At 38.8% G+C, this 23,337-nt stretch overlaps 1 protein-coding gene across 1 annotated transcript in view; it reads right to left on the bottom strand.

Moving 5' to 3' along the window:
* The window catches only part of THRB (thyroid hormone receptor beta), a 395,989-nt gene that overhangs the window by 1,967 nt on the left and 370,685 nt on the right, over positions 1-23,337 (bottom strand). The window contains exons 8-9 of the mRNA XM_049766061.1: positions 14,841-14,987; positions 8,950-9,208 (exon numbers count right to left, since the gene is read on the bottom strand). Of these exons, the coding sequence (XP_049622018.1) occupies positions 8,950-9,208; positions 14,841-14,987 (406 nt within the window). The remainder of the gene's footprint in view (positions 1-8,949; positions 9,209-14,840; positions 14,988-23,337) is intronic.

The following is a 23,337-nucleotide window of genomic DNA, read 5'->3' as shown; positions in this document are numbered from 1 at the left end:
TAAAAAAAAATACAACAGTTATTTTTGGTCCAGAGTGAGAGCACAACAGATAGGGTGTGTGCCTTGCACATGGCTGACCCAGGTTTGGACCCCCACACCCAGCATCCCATATGGTCCCCTGAGCCTGTCAGGTGTGATTTCTGAGTACAGAGCCAGGAGTAACCCCTAGTGCTGCCATATGTGTCTGCAAAAACCCAAAGCCAAAAAACAAGGAAAAAAATCCCATTATTTTATTGATTGAGGTTATGTGCTTTACAATCATGTTAAAGTTGGTTTCCCTTGCACATAATTTAATACCACACCTGTCATCAATGTGGCCACCTGCCTTCCTAAAGGAGCCTAATTCCTCTTTCTTTTAACTCCTTCCACCCACCCTAACTCAATAGTTGGATAAGCTTTTCCATTGTGCTGCTTTTGGCCCTTTGTTGCTACCTTACTGTGTATCTTTAAGTCCCACATATTAGAAATCATTATGTATCTTTCTATTTCTTTTTGAATGAGTTCACTCAGCATGATATCCGCTAGTTCCATCCGTGTCACAGCACATTGTGCTATATTTCATTGTGTATATATTGTGTATATACACATATTTTATTGTGTATATAAAACTTCTTGATCCATTCATCTATATTTGGGCATTTGAATTGTTTTCATATCTTGACTATTGTATTAGTGTGATGATGAACATAGTTGTGTATATATCCTTTTGCATTGATGTTTTTGTATTTTTTGGAGCTAGATACCAAGAAAAGGTATTGCTGGATCATATGGGTGTACTTTTCTATTTTTCATTTCTTTTTTATTACACCCAGCAGTGGTTAGAGCAGATTTCTGGATCTGTGCTCAAAGGTCATTCCTGGAAGGAATTGTGGGAACACGGGGTTCTGGGGATCAAACTTAGATTGATTTCATGCAAGGTAAACACCCTATCCGCTGTACTATTGCTCCAGCCCAGACTTGTGTGTCATCTTTATTGTTTGTTGGGCTGATTTTGGTTTGTTCTTTTTTAGGTTTTTTTTCTAGGTTTATTTCTGTTTTCATGAGAGCTTTTCATATTATTTTTCCAGAGTGGCTGAACCAGAAGACATTCTCACTAATCATGGATAAGGTTTCCTTTCTTACCACAATCCCACAAACACTGCTATTTTCAGACTTTTTTTTTAATATGTGCGATTCCCATTGGAGTGAGAAGATATCTCAATGTTGTTTTATTTGAATTTCCCTAATCAAGAGTGATGAAAACTTTCATATGCCTGTTTTCCACCTGTATGTTTTCTTTGAGAAGGTATCTGTTCAGCTCCTCACCCCATTGTGGATGGGGTCATTATATATTTTTTGTAGCGCACTTTGTGAGTGCTTTATCCTTTATCTACTGTATTGTGTATAAATATTTCTTCCATTCAGTAGAGTGGACAGATGTTAATTTGGAGGTGGAAAGATGGCTGACTTTGTCCAGTACAAGGCCTTGAGTGTGAAGTGGGCAGATCTGGGGAATGTTCTAATGTCTAGGAATGAGAATTGGTGCAACATAGACTTTGGGGCATAAGGTACAAGACAAGGGATATAGATGAAGGGCATCAGTAATTTGTTTAGCTAAATAACTCTGGTGAAGAAAATTGCTTCCTTGGGTAAGAATGATGAGGACCAAGGGAACAGGACCAAACTCATTTAGAGAGTTAAAATATTCAGCATTAAGAAGAGGAAATATGGGCCCGGAGAGATAGCACAGCGGCATTTGCCTTGCAAGCAGCCAATCCAGGACCAAAGGTGGTTGGTTCGAATCCTGGTGTCCCATATGGTCCCCCGTGCCTGCCAGGAGCTATTTCTGAGCAGACAGCCAGGAGTAACCCCTGAGCACCGCCGGGTGTGACCCAAACACCAAAAAAAAAAAAAAAAAAAAAAAAAAAGAAGAGGAAATATATGTATTTTATTGTTGTGGAGGTTTTCTCTGGTTCGGGGACTTAAGGGCAGTGTCATGCAGTGCCAGGCACAAACCCAGATCTTGCATATCCAAGAAGTGTGCTCAACTATTGAATCACATTCTCAGACTACCTTCAATATCCCCAGAACAAAAGAGTTTGGCTTCCTACTTCCCACTTCTTGGCAGAAAGGGGAGACAAACATGAACAACAAAGAGGAAAGAGTTAAGAAGAGAGATTGGGGAAATCTCAGGTGACAAGAGTACAAAGAGGGATGTCAGACAGGAAGTGATTCCTTTGGACAATGAAGCAATGTCCAGTTCCAATGGTTTGGCAAGCTTTTAATGAGCCTCACTTTTCTCTTGTACTAAAAATCAAATTGGCACCTGTTGCAACCTTGGTGGTGCTTGGGACTTTAGAATGTAAAGAAAAGGGGATGGGAGTCATGCTAGAATCATCCTGTGCAGAGAGAAGAATCACAATGTGAAGTTGGAACAAGAAGAAGTCAAAGACCAGATAAACAAGGGAACTCAAGGAAACTTTAAAAGTGACAAAGTAGGGGCCAGAGCGATAGCACAGAAGAAGAGCATTTGCCTTGCATGTGGCTGACCCAGGACAAACCTGGGTTCAATCCCTGGCATCTCATTTGGTCCCCCAAGCCAGGAGTGATTTGGCCCAAAACCAAAAAGAAAAAAAAAAGTTACAAAGTGATAGCATGAGAAGACTGAATGACTGAAGGACCTCCAGGCTACAAAATCTTGGGTTACAAAAATTATGGACAAGCCGCATGAATTTCCCATGTTGTTCCATGAAACCCTATCATATGTCTGTCAAGTTTGCTTTTCGTGGCTTTAATAAAGAAGTCACACTTTGAGTGTGCCATTATTTTTAATTATTTTAAGTAAAAAACATCTTAAAAATCTATTTAGAGTCATCTCATTAATTTTGAATAATGCAAGGAGGGAGCTATCAAATGGTCAGTTATCAAAATATCTGTTTTAATAATAGTCTTAAGTAGTTTCTTTGTCTGCAAGGAGGAAATAGTTTATGTCTTAGTTTATTTTTCTGAGTTTAAACAAAATATAAAGGTTTTTTGAGACTCCTGTACAGCCAAATGGTGATGTATGCACTTTCACTTCGCTTTTTTTCCCTTCCTGTTTGATGATACCACTATGTGGATATACCGACTTCCTCTCTCTTCCTCTCTCCTGTCTTCTGTCTTTCTTGCAAGGTACAAGAAGAGTTCTCTAAAGGATTCTTGAATTTTGAATATATGCTGTTGAAGTAAGTACATGGATTGTTTAAGACCAAACTCATGGAAACTATTCTGCTGAGTGAAATAAGTCAGAGGGAGAGAGATAGACATAGAACAGTCTCATCCATCTATGTGTTTTAAGAAAAAATAGAAGAAATTATTGTAATAACACCGAGAGACAATAGAGATGAGGGATGGAAGGATGGACCACAAAGAGTGGTGAGTGCAGTTAGAAAAATAACTACACTAACAATGATCATGACAGTGTTACTAAGTGAGAGAAGTAGAATGCCTGTCTCGAATATAGGCAGGGGAAGGGGGAGGAGGAAGATGGGGGCATTGGTGGTGGGAATGTTGGACTGGTGAAGGGGGGTGTCCTTTTTATGACTGAAACCCTACTATGAACATGTTTGTAATCATAGTACTTAAACAAAGATATTATTAAAAAAACTTGAAGTCCAAATAAAAAATAATTTCTCTGAATGTATTGCTTCAAAGGAGAAGAATCACCCTAGGTTTTGTGGCATCAAAACTCTGTACTTTGACTAGAGGTGGCCATATAAATGCTAAAGAAGGTAACATACATTTTGATGATATCCATGGTGTTCTAAACATATTTATTTAGGGGAGAAACATTTTAAAGGTCAAAGGCTATATTTAGCTTCTTAAGACAAACCTCTTTATGCTGATCACTGTGGGACCAAGCTACTGAGAAGCAGAAGCTCTGAAAAGGCTTTGAAGAAGAGGCTTAAGAGATTGAGTGAAATGCCAAAAAAAGCATTGGGGCTTAGAAGGACTGCAGCCAAAAGCATTGGCATGTAGCTATTATTTGCCAAATGTGAAATGTTCTGAGTTATTTTTCTGGTCCTGGCATTAGTTTGATGAGGACTTAAAAGTTGAGTGTGTCTAGTGGTGGTCAGGCAGTTGCCTAAGAAACAGAATTGGGAAAATTCACTCAGCTTGTTATCTCCATATATTCCTTTCATATATATAAAACCAGAATATTATTGATGTGATAATATGTTGAAATGATTCATGACAGAGGAAATATCACATTATTTGGAAAATATAAGTCTATTTGCCACTAATAGAAGCTGGCAAAATAAATGGATGCATGACAAACACCTTGAATTCATTTTCTCTTTTGCTGCAGATTCTGTCTGAGATCTGCTTTCTGTTAAAAAATTGAGGGGGTCCTCTAAAACAGGCAAACATTATAGATGCTCTCTGTTTGCTTCAGGAAGTTGATGGAAGCAGAGAGAAAAATTGGAAAATTACTTGAAACTGTCTTTGTATAACTGAGATCTTAGCTGAAAAATTACTTTGAGAGACCTGAGTGGGTAGAGTATTTTTACCTTGCACATGGCTGATCAGGTTCAACTTCCAGCATCTAATATGGTCAAACAAGCCTTCTAGGGGTGATTTATGAGTGCAGAGCCAGGAATAATCCCTGAGCATTGACTGGTGTGACACCAAAACCAAAGGGGCAGAGGAAGAAAAATTACCTTGAGAAATTTGGATATAGTCAGAAGGAAACATTCTAGAACATTCTAGTTTGCCTAGAATGTTCCTGACCTAGGTCCTATTCCTGGCATCACATGGTCCCTAGTATCACTGAGTGCAACCTTGGAGGCTCCTAGCACTAGCACCACAGGGCCTGAACAGTGCTGGCTCCTTTGGCTCTTGCATTGAACTGCCAGCATGACTGGCCAAGAATCGCTGGTGAGGTTCCTGGGCCTCCTAAACACTGCTTGTGAGACTCACTCTAGTAGCCTAAAATACTCCTTCTAGTAACTTCTACTTTCTAGTTCAATTTATTTTCAAAGAAAATGAAGCCCAGAAAAAAAGGGTACACTGGTGGTCAAATGGGGTCTCCGTATAATAAATTATGTGTTGTATTTTTCTGGAAGCACTGAGGACCCCTTTCTCTGGCTGTTACCTGGGGAGTATTTCCAGGTCTCAAAGTCTACCAGTCATATAAATTTTTCCAACATGGATGGTTAAGTTAACAAACCACATGGAGAGAATCTATTGGCAAGAAGGAATCTTACAGATGACTGTGATGTAGGCACCCGAAGTGACATCAAAATTTTTATAGTCCATGGGTTGGGAGCAAGCCACAGGTATTGTACACTCAGCAGGAGAGGGTGAAGGATATGAATATTAGAATGAGAAAGATCACCTATCAACTTTCATAGCAGAAAAGAGGGTTACTAACACTATTCTATCTGCTTATATTTTTGCTTGAGATTTCCCACAGTGAAAAGAAAACAAAAATTTCTTTACCCCCCCCCCCCCAAACAACTGCCATATTTGGTAGTTTACAGGTGGTGCCATGGGTGTTTTGCATGTGGCTGACCTGGGTTTGATCCCTGGCCCTGCTTATATTCCCTCAAACATTGTCAGGAGTGATCCCCGAGAAAAGTCAGGAGTAAGCCTTGAAAATCACAAGGTATGGACTCAAAAGTAAACTCCACAAACCCCTCTCCCATGACCATATCTATTTTTCCTGTAACAAATACATTTCTAGATTAGCTTAATCAAAGGAATTCTCCTATGTTAATTACAGTATCCATTCTATAATTCTCTGTGTGTAAGTCTGATATTTATTCACCTATTCATTTGTCTACCTATATTTGTCCACCTATATTTATCCACATGGATATGCATCCACCTATTCAATGAATATGTCTTAACTTCTATGAAACTGTTACTGAAGTGTCATGTAGACAATCAGACACATTTTTGTACTTGAAAAAGATATTGTCTATTTCTCTCATCTGTGGAATATAAAGGAACTTTGTAGGGGACTATTGAATGTTCAAAGGCAATAGAAATGAAGAGTAGGAGAGAACAGGTCTTCAGTAGGAAGCTTTTCTCTAGAGTAGGTGTTTGGGGGAAATAAGTTAGGAAAGGGAATGCTTAGACAAATGTGGAAAAAAATATTGCCTGTCAGAGAGGTTGGATAGGGTGTGGTAGATGAGGAGTGGAAGGGAAACTAGGGACATTGGAACAGGGATGTGTATACTGGTGAAAGGATAGGCATTAGAACATTGACACCTGCAACATAAAAATGAATAACTTTTAAGTCCTATAATTTATAGTGGTCCAATAAAAAATCACAAAAAACAAAAACAGAAAAATAAATTGTCCAGAGAAAAAGATGAAGTTCAACTTTGATAAGAGTGCATTTAAAAACACTGAGACATAACTACATTTAGGATTTTATAAAATTGCAGAAAAGAATTCTGAAACCATCTCCTATTTAAAGCTTCATCTTCTTTAAGAGTGTGATCTACTAAAAAAGTGTGATTTACTATGTATTTAAAAAGCTAAGACATGATAAGGGTTGGAGCAATAGTACATTGGATAGGGAATTTCCCTTACATGCAGCTGGTCCAGGTTTGATCACCAGCATCCCATATGGTCCCCTGGGTACTACCAGAATTAATTCTCGAGTGCAAAACTAGGAGTATCCCTTGAGTGTCACTGGTGTGAGCCAAAAACCAAAAAAATTAAGACATGATCTCTGGTCAAAACAGTGTTATAATTCACTCTCCATAATAATACCAACACTAAGACTAGAGATCTTGAAGGCTAGAGATATAGCACAGAGGGTATGGAAGTTGCCTTGATGATTGGCCTAGTTCAATCTGTGGCACCCCGTATGATCCTCTGAACCCTTGTAGGAGTAATCCTTGAGCTTAGAGCCAGAAGTAAGACCACCATCACGAGTGATTCCAAAGCAAAATGAAAGACTAGAAGTTTTGATAATGAGCTATAGCAGTTTAAAGATGGTTGAAAATTCTTTATCAATCTTTCCATCTAAAAGTGGGCTTCAGAATACAAAGGCCACCCACTGAATGGGAGAAATTATTCACCCAATACTCATCAGATAAAGGACTAATATCCAAAATTTACAAGGTACTGACAGAACTATACAAGAAAAAAACAACTAACCCCATCAAAAAATGGGGAGAAGAAAAAGAAGAAAGGCAAATGGCCAAAAGGCACATGAAAAGATGCTCAACATCACTAATCGTCAGGGAGATGCAAATCAAAACAACGATGAGATACCACCTCACACCCCAGAGAATGGCACACATCACAAAGACTGAGAATAAACAGTGTTGGCGGGGATGTGGAGAGAAAGGAACTCTTATCCACTGCTGGTGGGAATGCCGTCTAGTACAACCTATATGGAAAGCGATATGGAGATTCCTTCACAAACTGGAAATTGAGCTTCCATACGATCCAGTTATACCACTCCTAGGAATATACCCAAGGAACACAAAAATACAATACAAAAATCCCTTCCTTACACCTATATTTATTGTAGCGCTATTTACAATAGCCAGACTCTGGAAACAACCAAGATGCCCTTCAACAGATGAGTGGCTAAAGAAACTGTGGTGCATATACAGAATGGAATACTATGCAGCCATCAGGAGAGATGAAGTCATGAAATTTTCCTATACATGGATGTACATGGAATCTATTATGCTGAGTAAAGTAAGTCAGAGGGAGAGAGAAAGATGCAGAATGGTTTCACTTATCTATGGGCTTTAAGGAAAATGAAAGACATTTTTAACAGTATCTCAGAGACAAGAGAGATGAGGGCTGGTAGGTGTAGCTCATGATATGAAGCTCATCACATAGAGTGATGAGTGCAGTTGGAGAGATGACTACACTGAAAACTATCATAACAATGTGAATGAATGAGGGAAGTAGAAAGCCTGTCTTGAGTACAGGTGTGGGGGGTGGGGAGGAGGGAGATCTGGGAAATTGGTGGTGGGAATGTTGCACTGGTGAAGGGGGGTGTTCTTTACATGACTGTAATCATACAACTATGATTATATTTGTAATTGCGGTGTTTAAAGAAAGATAATTATAAAAAATAAAAGTGGGCTTTTGAATCGGGTGATGTTAAAATGTGTTTTGACCAAATAGTGTGTTGAAGTGATGCTATAGACGTTTGATTGAACCTTAAGACATGTGCAGCCTCTGCTTTTGTGTGCTTCTATTGCTCCATCTTGGAGTTTATTACCATTTAAGAAGTCAACTGTTCCTCTCAGGAGATGCCACATGGAGAAAGGACTTCATATGTGTTAGATAACTCAGCCTTGACCCCAGCCACCATCTATGTTTTAAACTGCCATATTTTGGTGTGGTGTGCTCTATTATACAAATAAAGGAAACTTAACTTGCAGGAAAATCACCTACCAATTCTAGCTCTCATTCATGGTTTCCTCACAAATCTTCAAACAGAAGGACCTAGGCACTTAAACTCTGCTAGATGCACAAAACTAGGTTTTTTTTTAAGGGGGCACACTCTGTGATGCTCAGGGGTTACTCCTGGCTATGCACTCAGGAATCACCCCTGGCTTGGGGCACCATATGGAATGCCGGGGGTCAAACCGTGGTTGTTCTAGGTTAATGTGTGCAAGGCAGACAGATACCTTAACACTTGTGCCACCACTCCAGCCCCAAAACCAAGGTTTGAAGGTAGATGATTTCATAGTTCACAAACTATGTGGCTCTCTTGGTTTCTTTCCACCTTCTCTCTATCCTGGGACAGTGCAAAATGATCATACCCCTAAGACTCTCCTTCAAGTCCCAATCCCTTGGCAACCCAGCAGTTCCTCAATGAAAAACAGTGAAGTCTAAAAGCTAAATAGGGGCTGACAGCTCACGGGGTTTTGAATAAGCACCAGATAAGCAGATTCTTTTGACACTTAGTAAATAGTCTGCACCCAGTAAAGAGTTTGCACATACCTGAAGACATTAACAGGACGGCCTGAAGGAGAGCAACTTCAGTGTCATCCAGGTTGAATGATGATAGAGACATGCCCAGGTCAAATATGGCATCTGACACGACCCCAAGACCCCCATTTTTCAGCTGGCCCCGTGTCACTGCCATTTCCCCATTCAGGGTTAAAGTCTCACTTTCTGGATCATAGCGCACAGCAGCACGAAGGGACATGATCTCCATGCAGCAGCCTTTGAGGAGGATGATCTGATCTTCACATGGCAGCTGAAAAGAACCAGCCCACATCAGCAAAGAGCAAGCAGGCAAGCAGTATCCAAGAACACACAGCCGCTTCATTGCCACAGTAACAATGTTCTGGGGTTAGCATTGGTCCTGCATGCTGGGCCCATGGGTTTTCCATTCCTATTTAGTTTGCAGGCACTCAACAACCACTTTGTTGTACTCCAAATTGTTTACAATCTTCACTGACTTTAAGTAGAGTAAGTTTACTTACATTTCTTTTATGACAGATTTCTAACGAGTAATATTATAATCATAAATAAAATTACCAATAAGCTCTTATTCTGGGGATTGTATTATTATAACTCCACTTGAAAAAAATTTATGTTAAACTTAAGAAAATTTTTGTTTAAAGTGCCAATTGTCAACAACTTCTCTCTATATTTTTAGAAACTGGGCTTCTCTGTGATTTTTGAAACAAACTTACTCTTTAAGTCTCTTTAAAAAAAGCACACAACTAAAAGGTTGCTTATATTACTCAGGAGTCTCAAAGATGTAAAAGCTGGAGGCAGAATGCTAACACAGTAGGTAAGGCATTTGCCTTGCACACAGCTGATCCCGGTTAGATCCCTGACATCCCATATGGTTCTTGGAGCCTGCAAGGAGTGATTCCTGAGTGCAGAGCCAGGAGTAACTCTTCAGCGTTGCTGGGTATGGTTACCAACCAACCAACCAACCAACCAACCAACCAACCAACCAACCAACCATCCAAAAAGATATAAAAGGTTCGAGGTTTTCCTGGTGATTTAGGGCAAAGGAATTCAGAGTTCCCGACTCTGAATTGTTCTCTTTGTATGCCAGGCACTAGGATTTTTATATAATTTTTCTACTAGGGTTATAATCTCATTTTAAATTAATTTGACTGCTATGTTAATTAGGTTTAATGCTAATGATAATATTAATGACCAACTTAAATAAAAGAAGATCTTCTAGGCAAATAATAAAACCAGAGTTTTATTTAATGGGGAAGGAAAACGTTTAATTAAATGCCATTACCAAAATAGTTGGAAAGACTTCTACCTGGGAATTTTACTGAATTGGGCATTGTGCTAATTTTTTTATGTAGGCCACATTATTTAATCTTAACAGCAAGACTGCAAGGTCACTGTTTGAATTCTAATTATACATGTGGAAACCCAGGACTGTGAGGTTAAATAACATGTGATGGAAACCCCACAAATATTTTGTGGAAATGCTAGGTTTTTAATAAAAGCGTTTCCAATGATGTCTACCTCTTCATTCAAACAGAGATATATTCTTTTTTTTTTTTTCGGGGTCACACTCAGTGGCGCTCAGGGATTACTCTTGGCTCTGCATTTAGAAGTCGCTCCTGGCAGGCTCGGGGTATCATATGTGATGACTGGATTTGAACCAGGGTCTGTCCTGTATTGGCTTCATCTAAGGCAAATGCCTTATGGCTGTGCTATTGCTCCAGCCCCCAGAGATATAATCTTTTTTGGAATACTCTTGGCAACACTTGATCGCTTAATGTAGGGTAGTATGTCAAACTATAAGTAATACTAGTTGAATTATATTTAGATTATTGTGAATTTTAAATTTGTCATGATTTCACCTTGCAACATTACCATAAACTTATTTATCTTTACCTTAAAGATAAAAGTCAGTTCATATTTGCTTTTGGAATATGTATGTGCAAGTTCTTTCCTTGCATACCTTAAAAACATTGTCATTTGCTTTCATTTAGGATTTAAGTTCTATTCTGCTCAGGCACCTCCATGGTTTCCTGTCTCCAAAGCATGGCATGAAAGAGAAAGTCCACACATGGATGCATCTTCCATAGGTTAGATGGAAAACTGGTGGATATGGGTAGATCTACCTCACTGTTTAGGGTGGCAGTCTTCCTTCAGCCCCAAGAGGGCTTCTAAGCACACATCTCTTGCACACCCTTCTATATTCTTGGGGAATCTGCATCGCCTAAACTTTTAGAATATGTTTCTACTGCTAGTATGGTCCCTACTCAAAAACCACTGGCATGGAATGGCCAAGAAAAAGGAGATCAAACATCCAATTTTCCTTAAACTCTGTAGGCAAACTTGGGCAGGCTCTCTCTTTATAGCAAAGTCAGATTATAGAGTAAGAAGTTTGTCTTTTTTTGTTTTGTTTTAAAACTTGCTGTTGATTAATTCAAATTGAAATAAAAGCTGAATTAGCATTTGTAAAAGATCACTCAGAGCTTCAAAACTAGGCCAGATGCCTTTTCCCTTAAGAAGAATTTGCAGGATCCTGTAAGATTTGTTTCAACACATGGGCAAACAATCTCTTAGTCACCTGCCAAAATACTTTCACTGTGAATGCTCTATGAAGGGCATGACAGACAGTGATGTGGGGATCCTCCTACAGACTCTGGCTGTCTCTTTAGGAGAGCATCACTCAGCTTGATTGGCATAGTTGACAGTGGCTTGAACTGTAGAAGTGAGTTCTTCTGGGTATTTTGGGGCATCTTTGCCAGCAGTGATATTTTTTTTTTTTAAGATTTGGGAGGCTCTGGGGGCCTATCTACCTGGCTTAGTGGATAGGAACTGGAGTTTTGCAGAACATTACCATGAACACAGTTGGAATTACAGGAGTATTCAACTTCCTTTGGCAAGAGACTTCTGACTCTGGAGACAAATTGAAACCTCCAACCTATACTGTAGGTAGCTCAGTGGCCTACATAGTTCATTCTCCTTTTTTTGGTTCTAAATAGAGTATAAAATCACTATGAAATCATGACTTCCAAGAAGTCATCAGAACTGGAAATTTAAGAATTTCTGTTTTACAAGTGGCCTGTTTTGTTTTTAATTGTAATTTGGAGACAAGAAAATATCAGGGTTAAAAACTGCATCCATGACTTTTTTATGTCCATGCCTTTGAAGCAGTTAACCTTCCCAGAGAAACATGTCATAAGTTCTATTTAATAAGTTTCATATAGGTTTTTTCTCATTTTCCACATAGAAGTGCTTGTATGATTCTTACTAATGGGTATGACTTTTTCACTTTCTTTAATGGAGATACTTCTCAGTGGTTGCTTTACATAAATTTCACGCACATACAATACAAAGGGAGACACATACACACACATAGAGAAGGAAGACAGAGAAACCCAGAACAGTGCTTAAGAAACAAACCAAAATCAACCTAACAAACAATAAAGCAGACACAACAAGTAAAGCCCAGAGAGTGAATTCCCCTTCTTTCTTTGGAAAGAAATATAAAAGTTCTTCAAGAAATGTATATGCCTTGGTTCAAAATTACACTTTTAGGGGTTGTCCTTAGCAAAGAGTCAGTTGGGATCATATTATATGCATATATTTGAAAAAGAAAAAAGACAAAAGTAGATTCTAAAATGTCAGTGTTTATCTTCTGGTGTTATCATCATTCTTTAGGCTCTATAAGTCTTCAGTGACTATGGATTGTTTTTGAAATATCTTTCAACACTTTAATACAAGTCAATTAAATAAAAAATGGCCAGGGACAGGGAAGTAACTCAGTGGTAGGCAGCTTGTTTTGCATATATGTTAGGCTCTAGATTCAAGTTTATTACTGCAGGAAAAAAAAACTAGGGTTGGAGAAATGGTATAGTGGGAAAGCACAAGGCTGACCTAGCTTCAATCTAAAGCACTACAAATAGTCTCTCAAGCACCACCAAATGTGATCCCTGAGTAAAGTCAGGCATGGCCCCCAAACTTAAAAAATAAAAGATGGTCAGGCCAAATAAAGACCAAAGACATGTCCCATTTCTGTATGGGAAGTGAATGTTTCTGCTGCAGGGCTGCCAACCAGCACATCTGTTCTAGGGCACCTTGTGCAGATATGTGGGATCAGGTGAGGCACCCATGTTCTTTCAGCTAGATCTGGGGAGGAGTTGGCTTTTGTCTTGTGCCACTGCACAAGTGGAAGGAGAGAAGTCTCTTCTTTAATGCCTGAGGTCTGATCTGACTTGGGCTCATGTTTCCTCAAAATCAAAGGCAGACATGAGCTGGCAGCTGAAGCAGGGCCAAATCTCCCTGGGCTGCAAATCCAGCCTAGTGCTAGGGAGATTACATTCATTAGCACTGGCCTTGCTTACACTGGAGGTCCCAGTAGTGTCTGGTTCTTTCTGTCAAGTGTCCTTCTGAGTTCCCTTGGAGATGTGAAGAACAATACAGTTGCATATGATGAACTTTTAAACATATATTTCTTTTTTTCCTCTTTGATTTTTTGGGCCACATGCAGAAGTGTTTAGGGCTTACTCCTGAGTACAGGTGCTCAGAAATCATTTCTGTGGGTCTTGGGGAACCATATGGGGTGCTGGGGATCAAATCCTGGTTGGTTGCACATTCTACCCATTGCATTATCTCTCCATATTTGATAAGCTTTTCAAAAGGAAAAAGCTTCAGTAAAAATAATCAATTCCATTTGATTCAAGAAAGGAAGTTTAGAGGCCCGATGGCAACTTAATAGGTGAAATAGCAGCAGCATAAACAGCTAAACTTTATAGAGTACTGATGGCATAGGTTCCATCTAAGAATTTTACATATTTTATTTCACTTCATTCTCATATTATAGTAATGATCCCTGAAAGTATAGTCTTTCACTTCATTCTCTGAACAGGTTTAAGGGGTAGATACTAAGTGTGTGTGTGCGTGTGTGTGTGTGTGTGTGTGTGTGTGTGTGTGTGTGTGTGTGTGTGTAAAGTTTATTTTTAAAGATGAGATTTTGAGCTTATCTAGGATTCTGGATCATACTGGATCAAGTGTTGACTGTGGATTCAAAACTTGCGCATGAAGTTAACATGGGCACTGAGTGCACATGCAGCACATAGTAGTACTGAAATTAGGGATGAAACATTCCAAAGGGAGTGTTTCAGATATGCTGGGTGAGCTCTTCAGATATCCCTGAAGAAGAGGCATGAAAGGGTTAGTTTATAAGAAGAGAAAAATCCAAGAAGACATTAAAAGCTTGTTCTACTCGACTTATTTTTGAGAATGGAGAAAAATCACAGTGCATCTTGTTGCTAAGCTATAGAGTGTCTAAATACATTTACTATTAATTATTTTGTTTTTACACATTCGGTCTATACTTAGTGTTCTGAGGGTCTTGGCATATGGTGGTTGGCGAACCATGGTGCATCCAAGCATGAATTTCAGCCCTCTGGAGCACTCTTCCCAGCCCATGTTTGGATAAATTACCATAATCTCTTTGATTTTAATTATCTTAATTATTTTGTTCTAAAATTGGGCTAGTAACATCTTCCCTGTAGATTGTGATATGGCTGGGCCTCATATGGGCTAAGCTGAATATAAGTACTCTGACTTTAGAGGTGCTGAAAGAATGGAAGTATTGCCATCATGATTCTCTGACCCTGGAGAAAGGAGACCATCTGGGCTTCCCAGTTGCATGAGCTAATGGGTAATGACTGATGAGAAAAGGTGAAGAAATGAACATAAAACAGGCATTGCTTCATATGATGAAGTCCCTAAGAATTTAATACATTAAACACTAAATAAACATCAACTTTTATAGTATTTAATTTTATAACAAGTATATTTGACAATTAAAAGTTAATGGCCAGTATGCTTAAAATTTGATGGGATTCCAATAAAGAGTAACACAGAAGGAAAAGCAATTTCCTCACCTCACAAAACATAGGCAACTTTTTGGCAAAATCCACCACTCTGGTAATTGCTGGTGTGATGATTTTTGTAAAATGGCTGAAGGCTTCCAAGTCAACTTTCCCGCCTTCTGGGGCATTTACGATGGGTGCTTGTCCAATATCTTCTGGCTGAGGAGGAGAAGGAAGAGAAAGTTACTTTAAGAACCTGATGATCGATAATATTTACTGATTATACTTCCCAAGTGGCAGAAAATCTCTTCCAAAAGGATGTGCTAATTTCCACTTCTCAGACTGCTTTTTATTTACTCTCAAATTAAAATAAACTGCAAATTTGCAGTACTATTAATCGCAGGGTTTTATACATATAATTTTCTTTCTAAAAAAGAAAATAACTGCTTAATTTTTTAAAGCAGTTTATTTATTCACTAATTGATTGGTTTTTGGGCCACACCTGGTGATGCTCAGGGGCTACTCCTGGCTTTGAGCTCAGAAATTGCTTCTGGCAAGCTTGGGGGACCATATGGGATGCCAGGAATCAAACTGGGTTTGTTCAGGGTTGGCTGCATGCATGGCAAATGCCCTACCACTGTGCTATCTCTCTGGCCGCCTCAAACATACAATTTTTCTGCATGACACCCAGTGTCCATTTCCTTCCACTATTATACTGATATTCTTTTCTGTGCCTGGAAGTTTTCCTTCAGTCTCTCTGCTATGACAAGCTTTTCACATTGTCTTTAAATTTTTTACACTTATGTATTTATTTTGTCTTTTGGGGGTCACACTCAGGGGTGCTCAGGCAGGGCTTACACCTTGCTCTGCACTCAGAGATCACTCTGGGGCTTGGGTAACTTTATATAGTGTTGGGGATTAACTTGGTTGGCTGTGTGCAAGGCAAGTGACCAAATCCAGTCTCTAGCACTGTTCTTAACAAACATCAGTTTACACCCTTTAGTTGTCTATACAGAGGCCATGTCTAGGTTACTACTCTGATGAGCACCCTATCAACGCTCCATGGATGCTGCATTTCCTGATGCCTTGGTGATCAGACAAAATAAATAAGTTATCCAGCAGCTGGGAGGTGTTGAGGGAGGGAAAAAAGGGAACAGGGACTGGGAGCACATTGAGAGGAACTGAAATCCCTCACTGGTGGAGAGGGGAGGGCACAACCAGTTACAAGGCTTTGGACTAACTCTGGACATCCTTGACATCCTTGTGCTTCAAGAAGTGTAAGTGATTACCTGAGGTTATGCAGGTCAGGTCAGGGGCAGCCGGGAAATCTGCATGTCTAACAAGTTCCAGGCCATGCAAATGCTGCTGGTCTAGGAACACACTTGGAAAGCCATTAGGAGAATAGTCACCATGCCAGTACAGTTACTGTACTTTTCCCCACATCTCTCCTGTTACTACCCATGTCTAGTTTTTTATTTTGTGCTTTCAAGAATAAAAGCAAAAGCAAAGATTTATTTATTTATTATTTTGGTTTTTGTTTGGGCCACACTTGGTGATGCTCAGGGTTACTCCTGGCTATGCGCTTAGAAATTGCTCCTGGCTTGGGGGATCATATGGGATGCAAGGGGTTCGAACCATGGTCCATCCTAGGTCAGCCGTGTGCAAGGCAAATTCCCTACTGCTGCACTACTGCACCGGCCCCCAAAAGCAAAGAATTCTTTTACGCTCATTGCCAGGACACTGGGATCAATAGATGCAGTCTGAACCCTGCAGAGAAGTGGTGAGGTTTGTGGTCACAACCTATCTTACATAATAGACCTTGGCAGCATTGAACCTTTATTTGATTATCCAGTAGCTTCTTTTGTTTATTTTGCATTTTTGTTGTTTGTTTATTTTGCATTTTTGTTGTTTGTTTTGGAGGCAGTGAATGGAAGGTAAGAAACCTCACTTCTGTCATGTTTTAATACTGATGATGATGTTTGGAGGCAACTGTTGGCACAACAGGCTCCTGCAAGATACTTTTCAAATGACTTTCCAGGTGAGATGGAATTGATAGAAAAAAATCACACAAGTGATTTCCTTTCTCTTTCTCTGTCTCTATCTCTCTATCTCTCTGTCTCTCTATCTGTCTCTCTCTCTCTCTCACTCACTCACTCACTCACTAATAGACTGAGCCAAAGGAAAAGGTACACTGCCTCTTCTTCTGGTCACTACTAACCCCTACATCCTGGATCTATTTGTAGTTCATAATAATTCTCATCCTGAAAATGAGACTCATCTCACTTGCCTTTTTTACAATCCTATTATGGAAATGAATCTGACAAGATAAATATGCTAATATCTATGAACAGGTGGAAATTCTATATATAACATACATGTTACACATGTATAACACACAGAGAGATACATGTCTATGTAGGATAAACATTGTTTTTTTTTGGGGGGGGGTCACATCTGGAGGTGCACAGGCATTATTCCTGGCTGTGCACTCAGAAATCGCTCTTGGCTTGGAGGACCATATGGGATGCTGGGAGATTGAACCTCGGTTCACCCTAGGTTATCCGCGTGCAAGGCAAATGTCCTACTCTTGCGCCACTGCTCTGGCCTCAGGATAAACATTTTTTAGAAACAAACATAAAACAATATTAGAAAAGTAAAAATAAAATATAATAGTGGAGTATTGGCTTGGTTAAACCTATACATTTTCTTCTGCAATAGTAATCTGATTCTATTTGAATGATATTTTGTGCCATTTGAAATACCATTGTATTAATATACTGATGTTAATTTCCATTCATTCCAAAGAAGACATAGAAATGGTCAACAGACCTAAGAAAAAGAAGCAAAACATTGCTAATTATCAGGGAAATGCAAAGCAAAACCATAATGAGCTGTTACCTCATACCTGCTGGAGTGGCTAGCATTGAAGGGGAAAACTCTTGTCAGGACATGAACAGAGAATCCTAATACACTGTTGTCAGCAAAATAAATTAGTTCAGCTATTGTGGACAACTCTATGAAAGCTCCTCAAAAAGTTAAGAATAAATCTATCACTACCCAGCAATTCTATTTTTATGCTACATACCAAAAGGAAATAAAAATAGGCTTCTAATAAGATATCTTGCCCCTATATTTATCACAATTATTCAAACTAGCCAAGTTATAAAACTAATGCAAATGTCCATTAATGAGTGAAAGGACAAAATAGATGTGCAAATGGGTATCTGGAGATAGAGTATAGCAGTGAGACACATGCCTTGCTTGATTCTTGGCACCATATTATCCTCTGAGAATTGCTGGATGTGGCCCCAGGGACCCTAGGTACTACCAAGGTGTCTCATTCTGGCTGGTAATGTAGTGCGAATCATTGGGCCCTTGTATGAGACCAATAGTTCTGTTGGCTGAGAATCTGTGGTGGGGCTCAGGGAGCCTTATATCAAAAATACATGTGGGGCTGAAGCGACGGTGCAGCAGTAGGGCATTTGCCTTGTATGTGGCTGATCTAAATGGACCACAGTTTATATGGTGTCCCTTATGGTCACTGAAACCAGGAGTGATTTCTGAGAGCATAGCCAGGAGTAACCCCTGGGTGTGGCCCCCAAACCAAACAAAAACAAAAATAGATGTGATATATATACATGGTGGGGGTATAATTTATTCTCAGAAAGAAAGACATCCTACCAATTTTGTCATTGTAGATGGATAATGAAGGCATATTATGCTAAGTGAGATAAGTCAGAGAAAGACAAATTCTGTATATCACTTATGTGCTTTTAAATAAATAAATAAATAAAAGAAAGAAAGAGATAAAAAGGCAAACTTGTAAAAAAAAGAGAATAGATAATGTGTATCTATTCTATAGAATAGTAAATGGGGTGGAGTGGGGGAAGAATAATGGTGCTTAAGGGAATAGACTTAAATAGTAATTAAATCAGACAGCTAAGGCATAGTATAATGAATATAGATAATAATATACTATAATTATGTAATATATCACTGCAATGACAATGATATTATAAACATAAACATAACAAAGTAATATCCTGTAGAGACTACATTTACATAATGTTATATAGATAAAATTTAATTAACATTAAACAACAAAATGTAGTTACCTTAAAAGATTCTTTTTCTTTGTTGCTGAAAATAAGTATCAGGGCAGAAAAAATACTTTCAAGACTTATTTATATTTTAAAATGGCAAATACAATTGCTAGAAGTAAAACTAAATGTAAAGAAAAATACATTTGAACATTAACTTTAACTTACACAACAGAATGGCTACTAGAAATACCTTATATGTATAAGATACATATGTGTATGTGTTATATATATATATAAATCCTCCTAAGGTTTATTAGAGGTAACACACAAGGTGTGAGAAATTAATGTTGAGCAATGCAATCCTATTTTGTGACTTCTCAAATGAACCTTCTCCCTTCCCTTTCTTCCTTCATTTCTCTCTCTTTCCCACTTTCCCTCCCACTTTTTCCCACTCGCCTTTCCTCCCTCCCTTTCCCAAGTGAGCTGAGGAGTAAATGAACCTATGACCTCAAATATGCAAAGCATGTCACATGTTTAGTCCCATTCCTGGTCTCTTAAATATTATTTTCCTAGAATGTTTGAAAGATACTAAAATAAAAAGAATTAAAATATTTTATATCAGTCAAATATTTTGGGTATCTTATTGCAGTCAATACCCTGACAATACTACATGAGATACACTTTTATTTTTTGTTTTGTTTTGGGGTCACACCCAGCAGTGCTCAGGGGTTACTCCTAGCTCTTCACTCAGAAATCACTTCTAGCAGGCGCAGAGGACAATAGGGGATGTCAGGATTTGAACCACCATCTGTCCTGGATCAGCTACATGCAAGGCAAATGCCCTACTGCTGTACTATCTCTCCAGCCCCCAAGGGATACACTTTTTAACACTCACACCTGTGCTTATGTACCTGGGTAAATACTGATGGTATTGTGGACTGTGGAGAATGCTTGAACTTCTTTTTGGTTGCCTCTGTCGATTAACTGTCTTAATTTGCTCATGAGTGTACTTTAAATTTTCATTCTGATTTGTTTCCATTATGTCTGCCCCTGATGGACATCCTGTGCCAGTCCAGCTGATCTCTTCATGTCGCTTCTCAATCTACCTCATACATTTTGGGTCTGAGCTGCCTTCCTCCTTGACCTATCTTCCCTCAAAGTGTCCACTTCCACGTCTCATTTCTGCCCTTTACAAATCCCCCACAATCCAAATTTTATTTTATCTATAATATTTCCCCAGTTGTCTTCAATTTGAAATGATAGTAACTCACTTGAGCTCACATGATGGCCTATCAATATCACTTCCTTGGCATTTATCATTATTAATTTTGTGTGTGTGGGTGCACAGGCCCTGTGCTCAGAAATTGCTCCTGGCAGGCTAGGGGGACTGTATGGAATGATGGAATGATGGAACTCAGGTCTGTCCCGGGTTGGCTGCATGCAAGGCAAATACCCTACAGCTCAGTGCTATCTCACTGGCCCCTACCATTACTTACTTTTAAAAGTGGTATTTATGTAAGTACACAGCTAAGTTATGAATTTCATGTGGCATTTTGCCACATGGTGAAGGATGGTTATTGGCTGAGTGAATGTATAATTGTACATTTACATATGTACTCAAACAATTATTATTGAGCACTTTAATTGGGTGAAGATTAGTCTCATGCTGAGGTTTCAGCTATGATTGATGTGTCCTCTAGAAACTTTCACTGTGGTGAAGGATAACAGGTAGAATGTGCACAAATAGAAGAATTTTCGTTCATGCTGAGATGGAAAATGACAGGATGGTAGATATACACATGGTGGATAGGAGTTGGGTGGTAGATTTACTTCTAGAATTATGTTGGTCATTTTAAAATATAAGGACATCTTGAAAGTAGTTTTTCTACCCTGGCACTTATTTTCAACTACAAAGAAAAAGAATCTTTTAAAACTACATTTGGTGTTTAATTTTAATTAAAATTCATCTATATGACATTATGTAAAGGATGTGTGAGCTTTGACATGAAAATGTCAAAAAGAGATAATTCCATTGTGTCATAGGGAAAACATTTTAGCCAGAGGAAAACACAAGCATGGAGGCTAGGCCTAGACAGAAAGCCTGGGGGACTTTGCTAAAAGATGACATGAGATGAAGGACAGAGACAGGTATGGATACTAGGTGTAATCAAAGGCCTTATGGGTCATATGTGGAAGGTGGGATGAGTCTAAACGCAATGTGGTGCTACTGAAGGGTTTTATACAGGAGAGAAGCATGACAAGATGAATGGCAATTATGCAGAGAAGGAACACCAGAGGAGAAAAATAGGCAGGCAGCAGCAGAGGTTTGGGAGAAAGAGTGGGGCTGAACTATCAGGATTGAGAAAGATAGGAGTGGAAGCTCTGGAGACCTCACTGGGCTGAAGCAGGCTTTTCTGACCCACTGATGTAGAGTGAGGGGCAAGAAGAAATCCAGTCACTCCACTGAGGCAGTGAAGTGAGGTAGACATCCACGCAAAGAAATACAGGTGTATGTGCAGGTGGGGGACTTCTCCTTGGCTCAGCACTAGAGGAGGATAGCATGACACAAAACACATCTAAATGGCTTTCTGCTTCACTTCATCAGTGTTATTCAAGAGTGTAAAACATTGGCAGCTAATTTCTTTGGTAAGTGACTGGCTCAGAGCCGAGGACTTCTTGGCAATAACCTGCAGTTTTCTGACACCTGCAGAATGAGGGAGAGTCTAGTGGGATTCTTCCATTTTTAGTCTTAGTCACAGGTTGGCTGTTTTCTTGCGTCATTGCAAGACAGCCAGGAAGACCTGGAAAAATAATGATTAAACTCCCTGAGCCTGTGGGATATTACTAAGATTTCTCTATTTTAGGATGAGCAGAGAAAAAAAATGGGAAGGCTATTGGTGGTATTGACAATGATAAGTGCTTACACAGTTGTTCATGATATGCCCAACACTTACATCAGTTACTTTGATATTATTTGGTAAGAGCTAGAAAGACAACTGAGCTTTAATGTTGCCCAAAGTCATGTAACTATAAAGCAATGGGTAAGCACTGAACTGAAGTTGTATGATTCTACTTTACATGCACAAAATAACTAGATTACTGCTACCAGTTTCTGATATGGCTATAATAATTTTGGAAGTTATAGATGTTGTCTTGACTTCAGTGCACTTGTACAAAGGTCTGTCCATAAAACACAAAAGGCCCAAATACTTTTCTTATTTGATCTTCTGCTAATGATACTTTTCTGAGGTCACCATAGTTGATAATATATAAATTCAGAGAGTATCTATGTGAGGGGAAAAAAAAGGGCAGACCTGCCCTCTTTCCAGTGGTTATATTTTATAGTTAGAAGGAAATCCACTCAAAATAATATCTAACTTGTAAACTATGGAAGAAAAAAATATAGCATCAAATAATACTGTTGTCAAAGTGGGGTTTACTGAAAACCAAAGATTTCTACCCCTGGGAGGAGAGATACCATTTCCCTTGTTTGGGATCAGGTGCTCCATTTTCCCATCTCAGTTCACAACAATATTTTTGTTTGTGTTTTCTGGGCCACATCCAGCAGTATGCAAGGGTTATTCCTGGCTCTGCATTCAGAAATCATTTTTGTCAGTGCTCAGAGGACCATATAGATCATATGGGTACTGAATCAGGGTTGCCCACATGTAAGGCAAATGTCCTACCCACCAGACTATTGCTCTGTCACCCACAACTTTTTATCATCACCATTAGTACACATGGATTATTGTTGGTTAAACTGGGCATTTCTGTACCATCAGAGATGTGAGTTGATTGGAGAAAATTAGAAAATTGTATGTTCTCAAAGCATTTAGAAGTTTAAAAGATCTTAGAATTATCATGGAAATTTGAATGCGTTTTGCAAAAGTTCCTGATTTGTCAATGATCTCATTTTCTCAGACCCAAATATAAATTTGAAGTCCAGGAAAAACCACCAGCCTCTATTTCTGACTTCAGTCCTGATCTCAGAGTAAAAAAATGACAATTTTTTATTGTATTTGTGGAGTAATTGACTAACCTATTCCAGATGGATAGCTTTTATGGCAGTATATAATTTTTAATCCCTGATGATTTGTTACCATACCATTATTAACATAATAGATCACCTCACATTATTTTTCAGAACAAATTGAGACATCATTACATAAAATAAATGAAACATGTGTAATAGCGCTAGAATTCAGAAGAGAACACAAAACTATCAGCGATATGGGAGATGCCAACTCTGATGTATAGAGAAATCTATTTGGACATGGACACCAATTGACAAAGTTGTCTTTAATGTGGGATTCTTACTTTTTTTAAGCAAGAATAGCATATTACTCAAAAGAGTACAATTTTTATCCTGACCATAAATACTCAATTAGAGTCACCAACTTCCAGGAATATGTATAAATATGTAAACTGGCTGAGATACAGGGCTTAACGGTACTGTCCCTAAAGATGGACCTGGACATTATGTTTAACACATTTATTGACTTTAGTCCTGGTTATCTAGTGCTGTG

Source organism: Suncus etruscus, chromosome 20, assembly GCF_024139225.1.
Source record: "Suncus etruscus isolate mSunEtr1 chromosome 20, mSunEtr1.pri.cur, whole genome shotgun sequence".
NCBI classification, from domain to species: domain Eukaryota; kingdom Metazoa; phylum Chordata; class Mammalia; order Eulipotyphla; family Soricidae; genus Suncus; species Suncus etruscus.
The sequence above is the reverse complement of the archived record's forward strand: the minus strand, read 5'-3'. Positions and strand labels throughout refer to the sequence as shown.